The following is a 20,649-nucleotide window of genomic DNA, read 5'->3' on the forward strand; positions in this document are numbered from 1 at the left end:
TTTTTTTACCAGAAGTTCTTAATTAGATAAGAAGAAGTATTTGGTACTCTCTAAACTGCCTAGAAGCTTGTACCACTGAGCATCCATTTCCTTTTGTTCATCAAAATGTCCTCTCTATCTACCTTGATCTTAGCAAATGACAGTGTAGGTGGCAATTCAGAATGGGACTTTTCAGGGGAAACCACAGAAGTTAGAATATTTCTGCGACAAGTCTACAGTTAAGTCCATAAATACACATCTCAAGAAGACAATTTTTTTCTCTAAGTGCTTGACCTGAAATTAATGTATGGTGCCTCAAAATGTCATGTGGTCTGAACAAGCTGTAAGATCAATGTCTTCACTTGTGAGCAATAAGAGAAAAAAGGTGACTATCATCATCATCATCAACAATTTTGTAAGCATTTAGTTTTGTGATAAATAATGTTAAAATCAAGTTTAAAAAGCATAGCCTCTGTCCTTCAGAAACTTACAGAATAAGAAAATATTCAAATTGTTTATGCATCCATCAAATATTAAGCACCTACTGAAGCATAGAACTGTACTGGGCACTGAGAGAGATTTCTTTTTAAAGTTTAGATAATGTACTAATCTTCATAGAGATTATAGTCTAGAAGGGGATTGAGACATGAGGGGTGTATATGTTCAGAAAGACAAGGACCTCTGGTGGGAAAGCTTGCTGAACCCTTTTCAGACCTGCTCTTCCACCTTCGACGTCCGCCTGATTCACGCAACTCTTACCTCAGGTTCCAAGAAACTGTAGCATGTGCAGAGGCCACACCACAGTAAAACTGTCTAGGCAGGTTGAGGGTAACTGACTGTCCTCTAATCCATCACTGAGTTAGGGTGACATGTGAAGACTTCCTCCAGCAGAACGGGCAGATGAGAACAATTTGTTTCAAAGAACATGAAGCTGGCTGAAGCAGGCACTGTGGAACGCTAAGAGCTTGGTCAGATGTTGAAGATGCTAAGGTCATCTATTGCATCCCTAGTCATCGCCATTATCCTGAGTTTTGTCTTGCCACTGAACTTCGCTGATGCTGGAAGAGATAATGAGGTTGATGACTTTGTGCAACTCTGACTTATTTAAATCTAATTCACCTGTAAATCAAGACATCACCTCATAATGTCATTGGCCCTTTGAAACTTGGACAAACAACAAGCCATGAACATAGATGACAGTAATATTCATGATACAATAAATTCATTAGAAAATTGCAAAACAAAGTGCTGTGAGATAAGAGGGAAGAAAATATTATTGATTGGGGGTGGGGGAGTCACACAAAACTTCATTCAACAAATCAATCAGTCAGCAAGCATGTATGAAGCACTCACTATGTGCCATAGACTGTGCCAGGTACTAAGAATATAAACACCAAGAGTGAAACCATTCATCCTTCTAACAGTGTTAGGATGTTAAATCCTGCAAAGGAAACAGTTCTGAAGGTATCTCCTTATTCCTTTTGTATTGATCCTTGATGAAGGAGCCTTAGAACCTTTTTTCTCCTAGAAACTAGGGATATAGGAATCTAGGCACTCTGAAGTTCAGAAATGAGGTCAGAGCCAGATACAGAAATTTAGGCATCATTGAAAAAGAAGTTGCTGAAGCCATGGGACTGAATGAGACTAGCAAGGGGGAGAATATTGAAAGAAAAAAGTATCAAGTATTCACCCGTAGAAAGTGCACCTTTAAACAAATTTGAACATTGAAAAAAATGTCAATGGTGAATAAAATCAAATGAATTCTATTTTGTAGGGTGTTGACTGAGAAGGATATATTCAGACACCACGAATGTAGATCAAGAGGCAGGTGAATTTAAAATTCTTTGATGTCAACAAATATTGGTGAATTTCTACAGTCTAGCAAGTACATGGAGGTCAAAGAGATGGAAGACTGGAGTCAATGAAGTCTTAGATAACATTGCCTAGGACTGTGAAATGTAGCCCATGAATAAATATATTTGTAAACAGATGTAGAGAAAAACAGTTCATCTTTTTTATCACTGATTTTAGAAGCTTATTCTTAAAGATTGATTTTTATGTGTCATATATAACCAAAAAAAATCAACCCTCAGTGTACCCTGGAATCTCATATTTCATCAAAAGTACCATAACATAGGGGAACACAAATGAGGTAAATTGAGGGTTGAAGAAAACTCATTTGGAGAAAACAAATATCCTACCCAGAGGACTTTCATTCTATATCCAACCCAAAAGTAATTCATCTGGATGTTTCTCACATAGAGGATGGTTCTGGCCTGTAAGACACCAAGCACTTTACCGATATTAATGAGGTCTCCTGTTGGGAGGGAGAAAATCTGTGCCCAACACACAGTGAGTGAGTGGAAAGAAAAGAGCTAAATGTGGGCAGGAGTTCTGAAAGCCAGGGTTGTCTTTTACCACTGGGCCAAACTCTTTCACCCCCAAATTTGTCATTATAACCTCAATGAAATTCACTCGGAAATCTCACCTCCCATGATGATGGCCATCTTGTAAATCAATCAATCAATCAGTCTAGAAATGTTTATTACAAAAAGAAAAAAGTCACCTAGTGAGTCCCTGTGGTCATGAAAAGAGGCCTTTTACAGCCTATAAGCATTTTACAAGTCAAGGGCTTCACTGCAAATGGGGAAATACTTCTCTCTGGAGGATTATGGGAAGATGAGAGGACAAAGCAGAAAGCCCAGTAGGCACATCTATGTTGTAACCCTGGTTTGTGGGTAATCTGAGGGGAAGAGCATGCATCCTGATTCTTCTTCATCCCCCTTCTCCTTTCTCAGTTTTGTTCTGTTCCCCCAGGTTATTGCTAGGGCTTATGAATAGAGACTACACAAAAAGTACAGTCAGCCCCACCACAGCCTATCTCTGGGCCATCTAAGACAGAGTAAGGAAATGGCAAACCACTCCAGTATCTCCACCAAGAAAATCTCAAATGGGGTCACAAAGAGTCAAACATGACTGAAATGACTTACAACAGTGGATCTCGAAGAAATGATGCTATATATCCATCTAACAATGCAAGGGTGTTAAATATGGCAAATAAAACTGTTGTGAAGGTGTTACCTTATTCCTTGGGGTGTTATACAGTCGTTGACTGGGGGAGCCTCAGAGCCACACTCTCACATAGTCTGGGGCCACTGATCTCAGAACTCACAAGATCCTCCTCAGCACAATTTCAGAAAATTTCAATAAATCCCAAGACAAGATAACCAAATTCACCCACAAGTTGAGAAAGAATCAGAAACCTAAAACACTGGAGGAGGAAAATTCTATAGCTCACATGTTCCTTTCAATCCCAGCTAAAATCCTACCACCTACAAGAAACTTTTCCTAATTCCTCTTAAATGCAGTGTCTTCTCCTGTTGATTATTTCCTGTTTATCCCGTATCTAATTTGTTTGTACTTAAGTTGTTTGCATTTTGTCTCCTCCAGTAGACTGTGAGCTAGCTACTCAGGGCCGTGCAGGAGCTATCTTTTGTCTTTCTTTGTATCTGCAAGGCTTAGCACAGTGCCTGGCACAGAGTAAGATGTTTACTGACTGACTAACTCCTCTTCATGCATTATACCTGTGAAACCATTCAAAGCTTCTACTATAAGATTTAGCCTTTGCAAAGGAGACAAGCAGTCAAACCCAGGTCTTTAGTGTTAGAGGAGTCACCTACCCTTAATCACTGAAAGGGCGTCGCCTCAGTCAAATTGAAACCTGTTAAAGTCTTTAGCTTAAAAAGGCCAAAGTCCCTGTTGAATTCTGGGCCACCTTCAGTTATCCAGATGTATATCTTGCTGCTAGACTCAGATGGTCATCTTCCAAATGGCTCTGGAGGAGAAAGTGAGGCTGGTGACTTTGCATAGCCTCCCTCACTTAAATCTAATTGTCTTGTATATCATGTTGTCACCTCCCTGATGTCATAGTTCTCTTTGAGAACAAAGGACCAAACAACAACAAAGACGTGTGTACTTAATGCATTCAGCTTAGTTGTCTTCAGTTGTGTGTAGGGGAGAGGAGACACACTAGAGAACAGCTGATGAGAAAAATACTACAGTTGTGTTGTCTCAGTTTTTGTTTGTGTAGTTGTATTTTCTTAGTTCCAGCATAGATGACAACCAAACAAATCAATATAATATTCTGAAAGGCATGGTTTTTCTTTGCTCATAGGCATTTTGATTGCTTGATTCATGCCAATAGACCAACATGGATACCATAATAGTTGAACAGTTGTGAACCACTTGTTCAAGGAGTTTGAGAGTGAAAGAAAAAAGATGTTGGACGGTGGTTAGAAGGAGCAGCAAGGTATATTAAAACATTGTTAAAATAGGGAAAATATAAGTTTTAAGATGCAAGGGAAAGTGCTATAATAGGGAAATCAAGCTAGTTCATTTGTGTTGGTATTATTTTCATCAGTGATGATCACAACCCCTCTGCAACATGGTGGATGGTTCTCAAGATATGTTTTAGTCATAAAAGTTCATTGCCCAGAAGGTAATATAGTAGTTTGTGAGCATTTCTGACCTTAGAAATAAGGTTGTCTAAAGAAAACAAATTTGTATTTATACTTCAAAGTTTACATAGAAAATTATTACCCTTGGTGCAATACTAACCATGAACCTCAGTAGTCACTAAAAGTCTGTGTGGTATAGGAAACAACACTGAACTAGGAGACCTGAGTTCTATTTATGCTAACTAACTAGAAAACCTTGGGCAAGTCACTTAATCACTCTAGGTCTCACTGTCCTCATCCATAGAATTAATAGTCTGCATTGGATGATCACGAAGGTCTCTATGTATGTGATTTGGATATATGTATGTCTATGTGCACATACTCCATACATACATACATGTGTATATGTGTGAATACAAATGAAATATATGCACACTCACATATATGCATATACACAAATGTACACATATGTAATATGCATGCACACACATATTGTATAGATTTTATATATGCACATATATACATATACACACAAATTTTTGAGATTTATACCTGACCCAGGGATAATATCGCATTACTAAATCAGCTTAAATATGGCCATGTATGTGTATATGCACATATACAAGCATGCATATATACACATATGTACATAATTCTAATTTATGTAAGTCGCTAAGATACTGACACAAATTTCATTATTAAGGCAATCAGTTTGTAAGATAATGAAACCACTGCAAGCCCAAAGTAACTTCAATGTTCATTTTTTTTTCCAAGTGGCCCATGGAGGCATGGAGGGAGGGATGAGTAGTTTGCTACCCACTGTCATGATTTAGGAGGGAGCAGTCAACCCAATCCCCAACCATCCAGAACAAAAGACCTTAACACAGATGGAATTGGCCAAGGTGTTCCTAAAACAAAGGTAGTCTGAAAACAAGGCCAGAGTAAGTACAGTAGTCCAGTGTAAGCTCAGAAAGCAGTTATTCTGAAAAATCTTAGGTGTAGTTCAGAAATATAATCCTAGGCTGGGCCATCCGGTATCTTGGGTACAAATCAACATTCCCTCATTCAGTAGTTGCGTGATCTTCAGAAAGTTACTGGCCAGTCCGTGCTATTCTTATCTACGTTTTTAAAGAGAAGTTCCTCTTTAACACACTTATCTCCCAAGGGTTATGAAAGTTTAGTCATTTCAAAAAACTTGTTTTTAACCGCAGAAATAAAGTGCCTACAAGCCATTTTTATGCAACTCCAAGAAAGTTGGTACTTACATAGGGAATTTTGACCACAAGGCTGGTGACCAGTATGAAATTTGAAGGCCTTAAAGTCTCTCCTTTTTCTCTACTACCCTTATACCTAAAGTTTAAAAGAAAGGGGGGGAGGGAAGAGTTAGTATTTAAATTATTTGTGATTAGCATGTCAAACTGGCCTAACTGAACTGCAATTTTATCTATAATAGTCAACCTATTATACTAAGTAACTCTTACACTGTCTTCACATTTTAAAATGACTAAATATAGCCTTTGTATCCACAGAAAGAAGAGACAGAGAAAGACAATAGGGATTAACCACAGACAGGACCATCCCCAAAAGCTCTACCCTTCCCCACAAAACTTGGACCCAGCATTGTAAATGAGAAACAGAGGGATTGTTTTGTGTCTTTCTCTCTCACCTTCCAGTGAAAAGGGAGCTTTCATCAAGGAAGGCAGGCAGTATGAGGGGAGAAATGCAGTGGTTTTGTAAGAATCTGCATATCGGATAATCAGCCCTTGGGAAATGAAGTACTGGCTGGACATAAAGGGCTAATGTTATAGCCTGAGATAACACAGTCTCTCTCTCTCTCCAGAAGCAAAATTGCTGGACTGATGGGTTATGCTTTGAAAACTTTACTATATAAATATCAACATTTGTTAATATCTATATATCTATCTTCCCCCTCTGACACATACTGACTATGGGACCCTGGACGAGCTAATTCAACTCTCCTACCAATTTGTATGTGTGTGTGTGTGTGTGTGTGTGTGCGTGTTTATAAAATATACATGCAGATACGTATATATACACACACATATATATATATATACACATACATACATATAATATGTATGTGTGGATATATATGTATATGTAAGACGTATATATTTATTTATTAAGTAGAGGCTGATGATTTTGTGCAACTTTGCCTTACTTAAATTCAATTCGCATACACATCAAAACATCACCTCATGAAGTTATTGGTCCTCTTCAAAAACGAAGGACAAATAACAACAACCTACTATGTGCCAGGCACTGTGCTAGGCACTAGAGACACAAGGACGTATTCTCTTGAGAGGTTTACGATCTATGGATAGATTACAAATTCGTAGAAAAGTGATGCACGTGAAATCACAAGTGCAACCCCACTCCCCTAATAATAACCTATCATTTCTACCTCACAGAGTTGTCATGAGGTGCAAATGAAACAATCCACATGAAGTGTTTTGTAAACACTAAAGAACTATGTAATTGTTGGTTAGTGTTATTATTCATGGACCTCATCTCATGGACCCATTTCATTTATACATGTTCCAATTCAATTATCTTATGAACTCGGACTCTTCTGACCTTGGCAGTAGTCTATCTTGACAGTTTGTCCCTTTCCTCCAGCCCCACCTTCCTGCCCCAGGAATCCACATGACGAATCAGGTCAACAATCATGTATTAAATGCTCGCTTATGTACCATGCACTATGATGCTGAGTGCTAGAAATGCAAATATAAGGAGAAAAAAAGAGATTCCCTTCCCTCAAGGAACTTATATTCTAGTAGAGAAAGATTACACACACACACACACACACACACACATACACACACACATCTATATATGTACATGGGAATCTGAAAAGGCTGGGTATAAATTAAGAAATTAGGGGAAGGAAAGAAAGAAGGAAGGAAGGAAGGAAGGAAGGAAGGAAGGAAGGAAGGAAGGAAGGAAAGAGGGAAAGAAGGAGGGAGGGAGAGAGGGAAACAGAAAGGAAGAGAGGAAAGAAGGAAGGAAAAAAGGGGGGAAAACCCTTTCATAAGACAGTCATATAGAGAAGGCATACATAAAGAAAGGTCTGGGATAGGGCCATGCCTTTTCCTAGACCATTCCAGGACTATAGCATACCTTGACATTCTTGCTATCCTTTTCCCTTGACAGAGACCCAGCCCCCTCAGCCTTTATAGTCTTTTTTATTACTCTCACCAGATTCTAGCTTCTGGCACTGGGCACTTCTTATAGTATGCTAGTTCTCAGCCCATTTAAAGAATCTCAGCTTTAGAAGTGCCTCCAGATTCCAGAGGTCATCTATTCTAACCCACACCTAACATGGAATCTCTTCTGTGAGACCCCCACCAAGTGGTCATCCAGCCTTCACCTAAGGTACTCCAGTGAAAAGCAGCTCACTCCCTCATGACCAGCCAACATATTCCCACTTTTGGTCACCCCAATGAACAGAAAGTTGTTGTCTTATATGAAGTCTCTCAGCATCATTCTCCTATCACTCCTTGTGCTGCCTCATTTCGCTGTTCATTCTGCTGGTCTCATTGACCAGAGGTCAGGCAGAAGAAGTCTAACCTCCCTTCCAAATGTTAGCCCTACAAATTTTTGAAGATCATAACAGTCTTAAGCCCTATTTGTCTGGCCCAGACATTGTGCCCTAAGTAACTGATTAAGCTGCATAGTGTTAATGATTTAAAAGACATTTATAGCCCTTAGTCATGGACCTCTGGAATGGGGAAAAGCTGAATGCATGAAGCTCTCTGCTTATATAAACCGGTATCAAGAGAAGGTATCTCTTCAGATTTGATGAACCGTTTATTCCCATTAGGCTGCTGCTTGCTTTGGTGTAGATATGTCCTGTTCAGCAAAGACCAGAAACTTAGTTTATTTTTATTCAGTTCAGGGTTTTTGCTTGTTTTGTTCTTAAATTATTTGCCTTGTTGATTCAATCTTTCCAGACAATGAACTTGAATTTGAGGCCAATCTATACCTGGCCAATCTATAAACAAACCCTCCCTGCCACTACCCACCCCCCCAAATCCTTTCTTCTTCAGATTAAATATCTCCAGTTCTTTTAATCAGTCCTCATCTAACTCTTCAATACCCCCCCATCTTATTCTCACTCAGATTGATTCACTTTGTTGATGGTCCTCCTCCAATTTAGGCATACTTCATCTTAAATGTAGCTACCAACTATGGTCCAAAGTTTGACTTATCAATCATTTTGAATTGACTTCTCTTGTGGCTAGTCACCTCTCCCTTCTTCATCATATGTGAATACTCAGAACACTCAGCACTTAACACAGCCTGACACATAGTAGGTACTTAGTAAATGTTTATTGACTTCCCTTTATATAGCACTTTATTGGTCTACAAAGTCCTATCCCCATAATACTGTGAGGTAGACAATGAAAGTATTATGATCTCATTTTGCAGACGAGGAAACTGAGGCTCAGAGAGGCTAAAAAATCTATCCAAGGTCATGTAGCTAGTGTCGATCGGTCAACAAGTATTTAAGTGCCTACTATATAGCAGGCACCATGCTAGGCACTGTGGATACAAAAATAAAGAAGGAAACAGCGCTTTCTCACAAAGAGCTTGCATTCTAAGGACAGAAACAATATATATCTGTATTATATATAATACATATGATATGTGTATTATAATACATACATACAAATCTATAGCATATAAATCTATAGAGTATAACTACAAAATGAATATAAACAAATGTATATATGTGTATACACATATATGTATATTATGTATATGTAAACATACACATATTTGCATATATATTAGTAATTAAATATAAGGGCTATTTGGGAGGTCACTAGCAGTGAAAAGGATCAGGAAAGGTTTCATGCAGAAGATAATGACACTTGTTTTGTTTTTGTAATTGTTGAGTCATTTCAGTCACGTTCGATTCTTCATCACCCCATTTAGGGTTTTCTAGGCAAAAATACTGGAGTGGTTTGCCATGTCCTCCTCCAGCTCATTTTACAGATAAGGAAACTGAGGCAAACAGGGTTAAGTGACTTGTCCAGGGTCACCCATCTAGGTAGTGTCTAAGCCCAGATTTCCTCTCATGAAGACGAGTCTTCCTGACTCCAAATCTGGCACTCTATGCACTATGGCACTATGGCTACATTTTAAAAGACAATGGAGGTAAGGAGAGAGTGTGTTCCAGGCATGGGGGACTTCCAGTGCAGAGACACTGAGATGGCAGCTGGAATGCCACATGCGAGGAATCATTATTCAAATCCAGGTTTCCTAACTGCAAGGCTACAGATGTAATATGATTCAACCTAATCTCCTATTTTTTTATGTCACATCTGGTTTTGGCAAGACTTCTCCAGCTACAGGCGACTGGTATTTTCCCCTTCAATTTCCAATAAGTACCCGACGGATAGAAGGGATATCGTCAAAGGTAGCTGTCAGGGCTGCAATGGATTGGAAACTCCAACCTAAATGTTAAAAGGAAAAGCTTTGAAGTCTTTCTTGCTTTGACAGTGATTTGCAAGGGTATGAGAAGCGTTCTGCATAACAACATGTAGTGTTTGTATTGGATTTTAAAGTTTACTAAACACTTTGCCAAACAGATGTATATCCCTTGAGTCTCATGGTGACCTCATGAAGTGGTACAGGTATTATCACACCTGTTTTACTGATGAGAAAATCAAAGCTTAGAGAGATGAAATGATTACCCAAAGCCACATAACTAGTTGGCACCAAAAGTAGAATTTGAACCTAGTTCTTCCTGACGCCAGGTCCAACACTCTGTCTCCTGTACTGGGCCATGTTGCCTCCACTAGCAGTATTATGGAAGGCTAATTTTAAGTGAATGAAAATACAACAAAATTCATTTCCTGTTGAAAGAATACAGAGCAGAATTTTACCCCCTTTTTGTTCTGAGAAACTCTTTAAGATTCTTTTAGGATCCTAGAATTACCCCTTTGATCCATTTCTAGTGTTCAGTAATAAAGATGGGGATGGAGATGATTCAGATTAGGCTAAAGATATGCAGACTTCAAGACCTCCCCTAGGTGGCATTCTTTGTGTTGATTGGGTCATCCTCACCACAATATGAATATTACCTGCCCTCAGAACCTGATGGAAATAGTCTAGAACTCTGCATCCAAGAGCCCTGCGAATAGCAATTCTTTCTACACTAAAATGAACTATCTTTTTTTTCTCTTTCTATCTCCAGCACTTAGCCCTGGGCTTTGTACATAGTAAGTGCTTAATAAATGCTTTTTCATCCATTCGTTTGTGCATTCATTTGTGTCCTACCCAAGATACTGTTGGCCATATAATCAGTATTCTGTAAGCCCTTACAGAGCATAGCAAGATTTCATACAGTCTATTTTTACTCAATCAGTATTTGCTGCTAGTAAGAATGTTGTAAAAAGGGGTAAATGGTAACTATGTAGTAAATCTGGCATGATTCCCTAATTTCCTAACCTATGCTTCTCCCATTTGGAGGTAGCATAGAACAATGGAAAGAACTCTGGAGTCAAAGGACCTGGGTTCAAATCCCACCTCTGTTGTTTGCTACCTGTGGGACCTTGACCAAATCTCTTAACCTCTGTGAGCCTATTCTGAGGGTTCTTCCTGCTCTAAGTACAAGATTATATTTCTTAATTTGTTTTTATTAGATCAACAGTATACTCCACACTTTTTTTCTTCCCATGTCCTCCATTCCTGAAGCAACCAACTTTTCCTTCCTCCAATGCCTTCCTGAAAGTTTTTCTCTGTCACTAAGCTTCTTTTGATTATGTGGGACACGTTAGTGAATTTCTACTTATTCTATACTACTACTTGGTAAAGGAAAAAGAACAATGTGACCCTGTGGCATCCATGGTACTCCGTGACCTCTTTTTTTTTCCTCCACCAGAAAACCCTGGGACTTGGCTCACTGGCACAGACCTAACCCTAATCAACCTGCTGTTGCTCTTAAAGTTATTATTGTTGAAATTGTTGAAATTACTTGACTGTCACCACCTCTCCTTTCTGGATGTTTCACCACTACTCAGCTTAGGTCAGAGGAGGGAACATAACCAGTTTTCATTTCTCTGAAATATTTTGACAATGAAATCTTTGAATTTCTCTTGATCCCTGAAAATAATATGTGATCCTTCCCTGTTTGTTTGCTTGTTTTTTTAAAGTTTTACTTAGTATAGGCAAGGAGGACACCAAACTATTTAAAAGTGCCTGCTAGAAGTCCTGGGGTTCCATACCAAGCCTGAGGATTTACAAGTTTCAGGGCTCCTCCAGCACTGTGGACCTCCAGGGAAGCCAGACTCACTCTCTCTTTAGCTTCCTCTTTCTTCCTTCCTGATACCCTTTTGATAGGTGGACCATAGAATTGCATAGTCTTAGAAATGGAGGAGACTTCATTGATCATCCAGTGGATCATCCTTGACCCAAATCACGAATCCCATCTATAACACGCCAGGCAAGCATTCATACAGTTCTACTTGAATGCCTCTAGGAAATGGTAAACTCATTACAAGCTTCCCCTACCCAAAGCAGCCTATTCTATTTTAAGACAGTTCTAATTATTGGAAATTTGTGGTATTTTTCCTAGCCTTGAGTTAAACTCTGCTTCTCTATATACTAGTCTTAATTGCCCCCTACAGGGTAATGCCAAACAAGTTTCATTCTTCTTCCACAGTCAACTTTTCACATATTTGAAGAATATTATCATGACTCCCTAAATACTGGAAGTACCAGGTCCTCCAGTTCACAAAAAGTGTTTGTTCCTTCAAAAATCCAGTCCTTCTTTAAGTCTTCAAAGCAGTCTTTTTTTTTTCATTCAACCATGTTCTACATGACACCATTTTAAGTCGCTTCACCATTCTGGTTGCCCTCATCCAATTGCCTTCACTCTACCTTGTCAACATCCATTACAAAATGTCACATCCAGAAGACAACACAATAATGACATTATTAACATTAATAGAAGGCTTACAATTTACAAAATATTTTAAGCATATCCTCACAACGACCCTGTGGAGTAGGTACTATGGGTATTATTTTCCTCATCTTCCAGTTGAGGAAGCAGAAGCTCAAAAAAGTTAAGCTGGTATGTGTCACAGACAGGATATGGACCTAGGTCATCCACCCTCTAGATTCATAACTCTGCTTCTTAGTGTGAACTGCAAATGTAATCAGATCAGTTTATAGAGATGTCCATTGTCTTATCCTCCATAATCTATTTTCCCAAACCTCAGTTCTTAGTGTAGGTTCCCAGAATTTCCATAGGCATGTCCTTTTTACCTCTCTCTCACTTCTGGTAAGGCCATTTGCCTAAGCATAAGGTGCTTTATGCCAGGTAATAGTTGCATGTTTTACCTTTAATCGTGGACTTGAGGGAAAAATAACATGATATCATTTTGATGAAATTCCCTGCCCAGGGGACAAACTTGAAAGACCAGTCTCCTTTAGATCAGCAATCCCAACCCGAACCTCAGGTGACTTCTCCATTCTTCAGGTAGAAGGAGTATAATGCCTTGGAGGGGGGCAGGAAAGTAATAGGAGGGCAAGGTAGTAGGTAGCAGTAAAGTAGAGAAGTCAGGAGTGATAGAAAACAAGAGACATGCACAAGCATAAAAACAAAGATCAGGAGCAGAGTATGTTTGGGAAAGTATATGTCTATATATGTATGTATATATGTATGTGTGTATGTACATATCTATAGTTATAGAGAAACATATCCAAACTTGATTGTAGCCTTCAGGGTGGGGGTGGGTGGTGGGAAAGGATAAAGTGAAAAAGTACACAGCAGAGAATAAAAGAAAACTCACAAGGAAGGAAAGAAAGATGGACAATTCTCAACACAATGTGTATTATTTATCATACAGGATTTCTTGAAATGAAAATTTAGTGTTATATATTTTGAATCCTCTCTTACATTCTGCTATGCACACGACATGCTCTTTTTTCTTTCTTACTTTGTATTTAAGTTTCAATATTTAAGTTTATGATATGTTTTGTTTCTTTTCTTTATTCTGTGTTTGTGTTCTGTCCCTTGACTCTAAAATAAAATTTAAAAAATGAGGAATATAATGGCACCATTATGCAAGGGATGTTTTCCAGGACAAGTCATTATTAAGCACCTACCAGTTCCAGCCACTACGCTAAGCACTAGGCTAACAAATTAAGTCAATAACACAGTCTCTGACCTCAAGAATAGGGATAGGACAATGGTGGCCTGCTTCCTCTAGAAATTCTGCCTGTTGGCCTAACACCATGGGATTATGCTTGGCCTTTTTTGAAGTCATCATCTAATCGTTCTGACTCCTAACCTTTTGGTGGACTTCCATGGGAACCAAGAAGAACAATGGGAAGGTGATGAAGCACTTTGCTCACTAGCAGATCTTTTAAGCAATATTTACATGGACACTATCATGTAAGTCTGGCCCCCTTAGCATTATTTAGTTGTCTGGTCAGCTGGCACCCTTTATTTCCTCTTTCCTCTTTCTCACCCCTCCTTCCATTAAAATTATTCATAGCAACTCACCTGTGACTGTAAACCCTCCCTGAAAGAACCACTAAATCTGCTGGAGATCTGCTTCTGGAGAATCCATCCAAACTTGGGGGCACAAGGGTGAATAGAAAAATAAGAACTAAAAAATGGAATCATTCCATTTGGATGTTGATGAATTCCAGTGAATTCCATTTAATCCAAAAGGCTATTGCACATTCTATCAATTATCCACACAGCAGTTTGTACCTCTTGGTTTGGGTTTAGAGAGTTATTCTAGCCTAATTCCAAGGCAAATTTGCCAGCTCTCTAGACTTCTGGTCATATTTAAATCAGTGCTCCAAAATTCACTGACTACTATGGTGCTATGCAAAAATAGCATATGCAAAGGGACTGTGTTATTGATGGGAGGAGACAACATGCAAACAACCATGTACGTACATGATATATATGGGGTAAAATGGAGGCAATCTCAAAGGGAAGGCACTGGTCCTGATGGAGTTCAGGAACAGTTTATTATACAAAGTAAGATTTGAGCTGGGATTTGAAGGCGGGGCAAGGTAGAGACAAGGAGTGAACACATTCCAGTCATGGTAGACAGCCAGTGAAAAGACATGGAATCAGGAGATGGAGAATCATATGTGAAGAACAGCAGGAAAGCCAGTGTTGCTGACTTGTAGAGTAAATGGAGAGGAGCAAACGGAGCCAATGTTCATCCTTGTCTCTAGTCTTATCTCACTAAAGCTCTTTTGCTACTCTAAGCCACCTCCTTCAGAACCCACAATTCTGAAAGCCAGAATTCTAATCCAACAAAATGGTCAATGGCAGAAACTCATTGTTTGCATTTCCCCAGGCTTTTCCCCTTCTCAAGCTATCTTGAAAATGGGGTCTCCATCCACATTCCTTTTCTCTCTACCTAATGTCCTACCATCTAGCTGCTGCTGCTCACGATATATATGTTTAATTAATTTAGTTCTTACCTCCAACCTGTAAATAGTGGGAATAGTGTCCTATTTATATGGTGGATAAATAACAAGGATTTCCCAGGAGACGCAATCCTGGTGAAAGAGGGTAACTGTAATTTTCAGCCGTGAGTAATTGTGTATAATATAATCCTAAATGATTTTTTCTTCCGTAATTTCATTAGAGTTTAGAAATTTAATTAGATTTTGAATCACTCTGAAATAAAGTAGCAAAACACCCAGAGACTAAGAGCAGTGGTTATTTTGTCCTCGGAGGCCAGAATTCTTGGTCTCAAATTGGCATGTGTTCATTAGGAGGAAGTTTGCCGAACTTTTTGATATATTATCGTCTTTCAGAATGGACTCTCAATAGGTCTTTGGAGAGCATTAGAGGAGCACACAATTATTATGCGTATTCTTCTTGAGGTTTAAGATCATCTGCCTTGCATACACTTAATAAAAATATGTCTCTAAAGTTGCTTAAGAAACTGTGCTTGATAGGAAAGATGTTCCTTGAATGCCCCAATGCTGTTCCTGGTTTATTAGCAACTACCTGTACATTATGATACAGTGAGGGGCTGTTTGCTTAACTTTAATGATTATGTAAGGTTGATGGTTATTTTTATTGCTACAACATACAAACTGTCATAGTGGCTGTAATTAGAGGTGAGCTCAAGTGCCACTGTTCCTACCCTTTGGGGTTCGGAAGAAAATACTTCCTTCTTGTAAACTTTGCCTCTTTGCAAAAGTTTAGCCCCCATACATAAACCCACCCCTCCCCCCAAAAATAATAAAATTAAGTGAATCATTTTTCCCTAAAAGTTGGATGACTGAAAGAGAATGACTTGAACACTGATACTTTTCAAGCCAACAGCTTGTGGCTAATGAACCTGCAAGGAAGTAATATTGTTTTTTCTTCTTCTAATGTCTATACTTGTGCAATTCTCCAAAGGACCATTCCCTAGGTCTTTTCCAAAGACCATCCGGTTGGCACACTGAAGACAAACATTGTAACACTTAAATCTTTGCCACTTCCATTGATTGCATTCAGATACCAGCCTTGAAACAGGGACTTCAACCAATAGAAGACCAGTGTAGGTGGGTCACAGAATACAAGGTAACGAGTAAAGTACAAAACAATGAGGGTAGGAAAGAAGAAAGTAATCCCTTTTCTGTTGCCTGCAGGGTCACAACTCTCCCATGCTTTCTCATCTTCTGCAATTCACCTCTGACTGTAAACCCTCCATGAAAGAGCCACTGAACCTGCTGGAGACCAGCTTCGGGAGAAATCCATCAAAACTTGGGAGCCCAGGGGTGAATAGGGAGATAAGAGCTAAAAAACAGAATCATTCAATTTGGATGTTGATAGACTCCAATGAATTCCATTCAGTCCAAAAGGCTGTTGAACATTCTATTAATGGACTTATATTCCTATCCACTCAGCAGTTTGTACCTCTTGGTTTGGGTTTAAATAGTTATACTAGCCTAATTCCAAGGCAAATTTACCAGCCCCCTAGACTTCTGGTCATATTTAAATCGGTGATCCAGACTTTATTGATTGCTATGTGCTATGCAAACAAGTGATTACAGTTCTGTGCAGCCAAATCCCAGGTCACTGAGGTGGAAGAGCTTGGAAAATAAAAGCTATTGGTCATGCTTCTCCCAATTTGTCTTAAACTTGGATCTCTCACGGACTTAGTGCTATTAAGTTCACAAAGGCAGGCGGCATAGTAGATAGCACTGGACTAGAAATCAGGAAGATCTAAATGCAAACCCTGCCTCAGACACTTAACAGCTGTATGACCTTAAGCATTGTCACTTAACTTTTCTTGGCCTCAGTTTCTTTATCTGTAAAATGGTTATTAAAATAGCACCTACTTCACAGGGTTGTTGTGAGAATCAAATGAGATAAAGTACTTTACAATGCTTTGTATATGGTGGTGGTGTTCAGTCATTTCAGCCTTTTCAATTCTTCATGACCTCATTTGGAGTTTTGTTGGCAAAGGTACTGGAGTGGTTTGCCATTTCCTTCTCCAGATCATTTTACAGATGAGGAAGCTGGGGCAAATAGGGTTAAGTGATTTGCCCAAGGTCACACAGATAGTAAGTGTCTGAGGCCAGATTTTCCTCCACCATAAAAAAGAGAGATTGGGACTAGATGGGCCCTTTGGTCCCTTCCATCTCTAGGTTTTTTTTTTCATTTTATGATTTCTCTCATATTTTCAATTACAAAAATCTAATATACATGTACATATGTATCAACTTAATGGGTAACCCATCCAACTACATTTCATCCTCGGAACAATAGGCATTTTCAATCCATTTGATTTTTCCTATGTAGGCGGTTGGACATATCTCTTTTATTATGAATCTCATAATATTGTGTCCTTGGCACAAGGTCATCTGAAAAAGGGAAGGTTTGGAGGACTTCACTATTAACAATGAGATCTCAGATCCCTTAAAACATTGTAATGCAAAAATGTAAATCCAGCCTTATTTAAGACGCATGCAAAAGTTTGAAAAGTTATCTAATGCAGTTTCATGAGTTTGCTCGCTTTCATTTGAGATTTTGTTCAATATAATTTTATGCAAGTCATTTATGCATCATTAGTGTCAAACTTTGCCTTAAGTCCCAACTGGGACACTTATCTGCTCTTTATCTCCATTCTTCTTGCAGTTTCAAACAGAATATCATGTTCTTAACAGCGTCCTGTCCTAAGCACCGAATGTTTCTGAGGGGCACCAAATGTGCTTTCTTTCAGCAGTGATTATCTTCATAGTGACTACTTATGTGTTTCTGAGCCTAGTGTTATCACATGTTTTTTATTGAACATTAATCCCACAATTACTCACCAATTAAAGAAAACCTAAGGAAGGGAATGACTCTCTTGGAGAATGAATGCATATCCTCAGTTGTTAGAGATCTGATTCATAGACTTAGTTCCAGTAGGGAAGGAGAGATGAAACATTAGGTCTGGGTGCTACAATCAAGTGACATTATGAGAGGATCTCATGTGTGAGAATCCCAGCTTGATCTTCAGCTCAAAGACTTCAAGTAAAGAAGATGTGAGTTATGTAAAGAGTGGAGGAAGGAAGGAAGGAAGGAAGGAAGGAAGGAAGGAAGGAAGGATGGAAGGATGGAAGGAAGGGAGGGAGGAAGGAAGGAAGGAGGGAGGGAGGGAAGGAAGGAGGGAAGGAAATAAGAGAGGGAGGGAAGAAGGAAGAAGGAGAGAGAGAGGAAGGAAAGGAAAGGAAAGGAAAGGAAAGGAAAGGAAAGGAAAGGAAAGGAAAGGAAAGGAAAGGAAAGGAAAGGAAAGGAAAGGAAAGGAAAGGAAAGGAAAGGAAAGGAAAGGAAAGGAAAGGAAAGGAAAGGAGAGGAAAGGAGAGGAGAGGAGAGGAGAGGAGAGGAGAGGAGAGGAGAGGAGAGGAGAGGAGAGGAGAGGAGAGGAGAGGAGAGGAGAGGAGAGGAGAGGAGAGGAGAGGAGAGGAGAGGAGAGGAGAGGAGAGGAGAGGAAAGGTGAGTGGGGTGGTATTAGGTTAATGAAACTTATATTTGAGAAGTTTTGTTCTAAAGACAGAATGAGGAAATTTAATTTCAGCCCCACAAAAACTTAGAGGTGAAGCCCTGACCCTTAAGATCTGTTGGCTAGGGGCAGCTAGGTGGTGCACTGAGTATAGCACTGGCCCTGGAGTCAGGAGGACCTGAGTTCAAGTCCAGCCTCAGACACTGGACACACTTACTATCTGTGTGACCTTGGGCAAGTCACTTAACCCCAACTGCCCTGCCTTCGCCCCCTCAAAAACAAAACAAAAAAGAAGATCCATTGGCTAAAGCTAACTCTTAGATACACAAGGTTAATAATAATAATTAGAATTTACATGTCACTTTACAATTTGCAAGGCTTTTTTACATATATTACTTCATTTGCATCTCACAATAACCCTGTGAGATAGTTACAGCAGGTATTATTCCTGTTTCACAGATGAGGACGTTGAGACACAGAGAAGTTAAGTCATTTGTCCAGGGTTAGACAGCTAGTCAGTGAGAGAGGCAGGATAGGGAGGTCTTTGTGACTTCAAGTCCAGTGCTCTCTTCACTATCCCATGTCCATCCTCCTCACTTCTGGTAGCTGGTTAACCCAAAGGTCAGCAGTAGAGCGGTGTGATGCATACAGACAAACTTACCAAAATTTGCTCATCTGTAAGTATATTTCATTTCTTAACCTTAAAGCAAAACCCACAAAAATCTAGTGTGAAGTGATCGTGACTCAACCAGCCAAATTTACTAGATTGTAAGTACCCTGAAGGCAAGAAACACGTCCTATTTAATATTTGTTTATCTCCCAGTGCCCAGCATAATGCTTTGGAACATAGTAGAAGCTTAACAAATGGTAACTGAATGAATTCCCCTATCTCTCAGACCCAAAGTACCTACAAAGGTGGGAAGGAGGCCAAGTTATGCTAAATATTATCCAAAGATTAACCTGTGAGAAAAAGAACAACCCCATAGGCTACGAGCTGGTATTGTCCAAGCACAATGCTCTATTCTAGGGACCCAACACATAACAGGTCAGGTAGTCCAAAAATCAATGCCAGAAATCCATGATACCAGACCCAGGGAGCAGGCTGCAAAAGGACCTTGAGTTCAGAAGCAAATTCAAAACCAAATCACATGTCTGGGCGTATGTTGGGTGAAGGGAAGAATGGGGGAGAAAGGGTTCTGTACAGAGGGTCAGGAGAGCAACGTAGAGAAAAGAGTACCGTTTTTCAGGTAATGATGCTCCATATTAAGAACCCATTCAAGGTATCATCATGGCAGACACACTTCCAGCTCCAGTCGAAAGCAATAGCATTATAAAATCTCCTGCCTTTGGCCATTTTTGAAATGGGCATGACCATCAGCAGTTCCTTTCAGTGACGAACAGGAACCAATCAGTAGGCAGTCGAAGTTTTATAACATGATTATGCATTGTATATTGTACATTTTATATTATTCAAAGTTGCCTTTTACTTAGCACTGTGTAGTTAACTATTATAAGCATTAAGGTAACGCCATTTTATCTCAATCACCAACTAATTTAATTTAAATCATTTCAACAATGTCAAAACTACTCATTGATATCTACTTTTTCTCATTAGAATACAAGCAAGCATAAATTTTAGAGGAGAAAAGTGCTAGTTAGTACAGTGAACAGACAGATAGATGGAACCTAATGTAGTAGAGAGAATGCTGGATTTAGAGTCAGGCCTGGGTTTAAAACCAGGATAAGGTGCTTATTACCTGGTAACTTTGGGCCAGTCATCCAATGAGAAGGTTAGAATCCATGATCTCTGAAGTCCTTTCCAACTTGAAATCTATGATCCTATGGTGAAATCAAAGTCCTACAGTTGTTGCTTGTGCAGGCCAGTTATCCTGGCTCTCGTTCATGATCCTACCTTCAGCTCCCAGCCCTCATCTCAGCTCTCTGCTATCAAAGCTAGCAAGGTAGTACAACTGAGCTGTGGGAGTGAGCAGGCTGCAATTGTAAACAACAGTTCTCAGAAGCGCACCAGTTTCCCTCCCATGCTTAGGCTTCCTGAATACAGCACATCAAAACAAGGAAATGTGGAGTATTCACTGCTGCTCTTTGTGACCATGTTCAGAGGCATACTTTCTGTGTAGAGTATGATAGTCTGATGCAGGGGAAAAGTGGTGGCTGTGTGGGACTTCTGTATGGAAAAGCAGAATGGTTGAGGGATGTCAGTT

The 20,649-nt window shown here is 39.4% G+C and overlaps 1 protein-coding gene across 3 annotated transcripts in view; it reads right to left on the minus strand.

The window, feature by feature from the left end:
• Positions 1-20,649, minus strand: part of TMEM273 (transmembrane protein 273) — a 187,737-nt gene that overhangs the window by 53,806 nt on the left and 113,282 nt on the right. Inside the window, exon 1 of one of the 3 annotated variants that reach the window (XM_036735410.1) lies at positions 20,185-20,241. The exons of the other annotated variants lie outside the window; for them this stretch is intronic. Coding sequence (XP_036591305.1) covers positions 20,185-20,206 — 22 coding nt within the window. The 5' untranslated portion in view covers positions 20,207-20,241. Of the gene's footprint in view, positions 1-20,184; positions 20,242-20,649 lie in introns of those variants that run through there. 3 annotated transcript variants of the gene reach the window in all.

This window comes from Trichosurus vulpecula, chromosome 8 (genome assembly GCF_011100635.1).
Source record: "Trichosurus vulpecula isolate mTriVul1 chromosome 8, mTriVul1.pri, whole genome shotgun sequence".
Lineage (NCBI taxonomy): Eukaryota > Metazoa > Chordata > Mammalia > Diprotodontia > Phalangeridae > Trichosurus > Trichosurus vulpecula.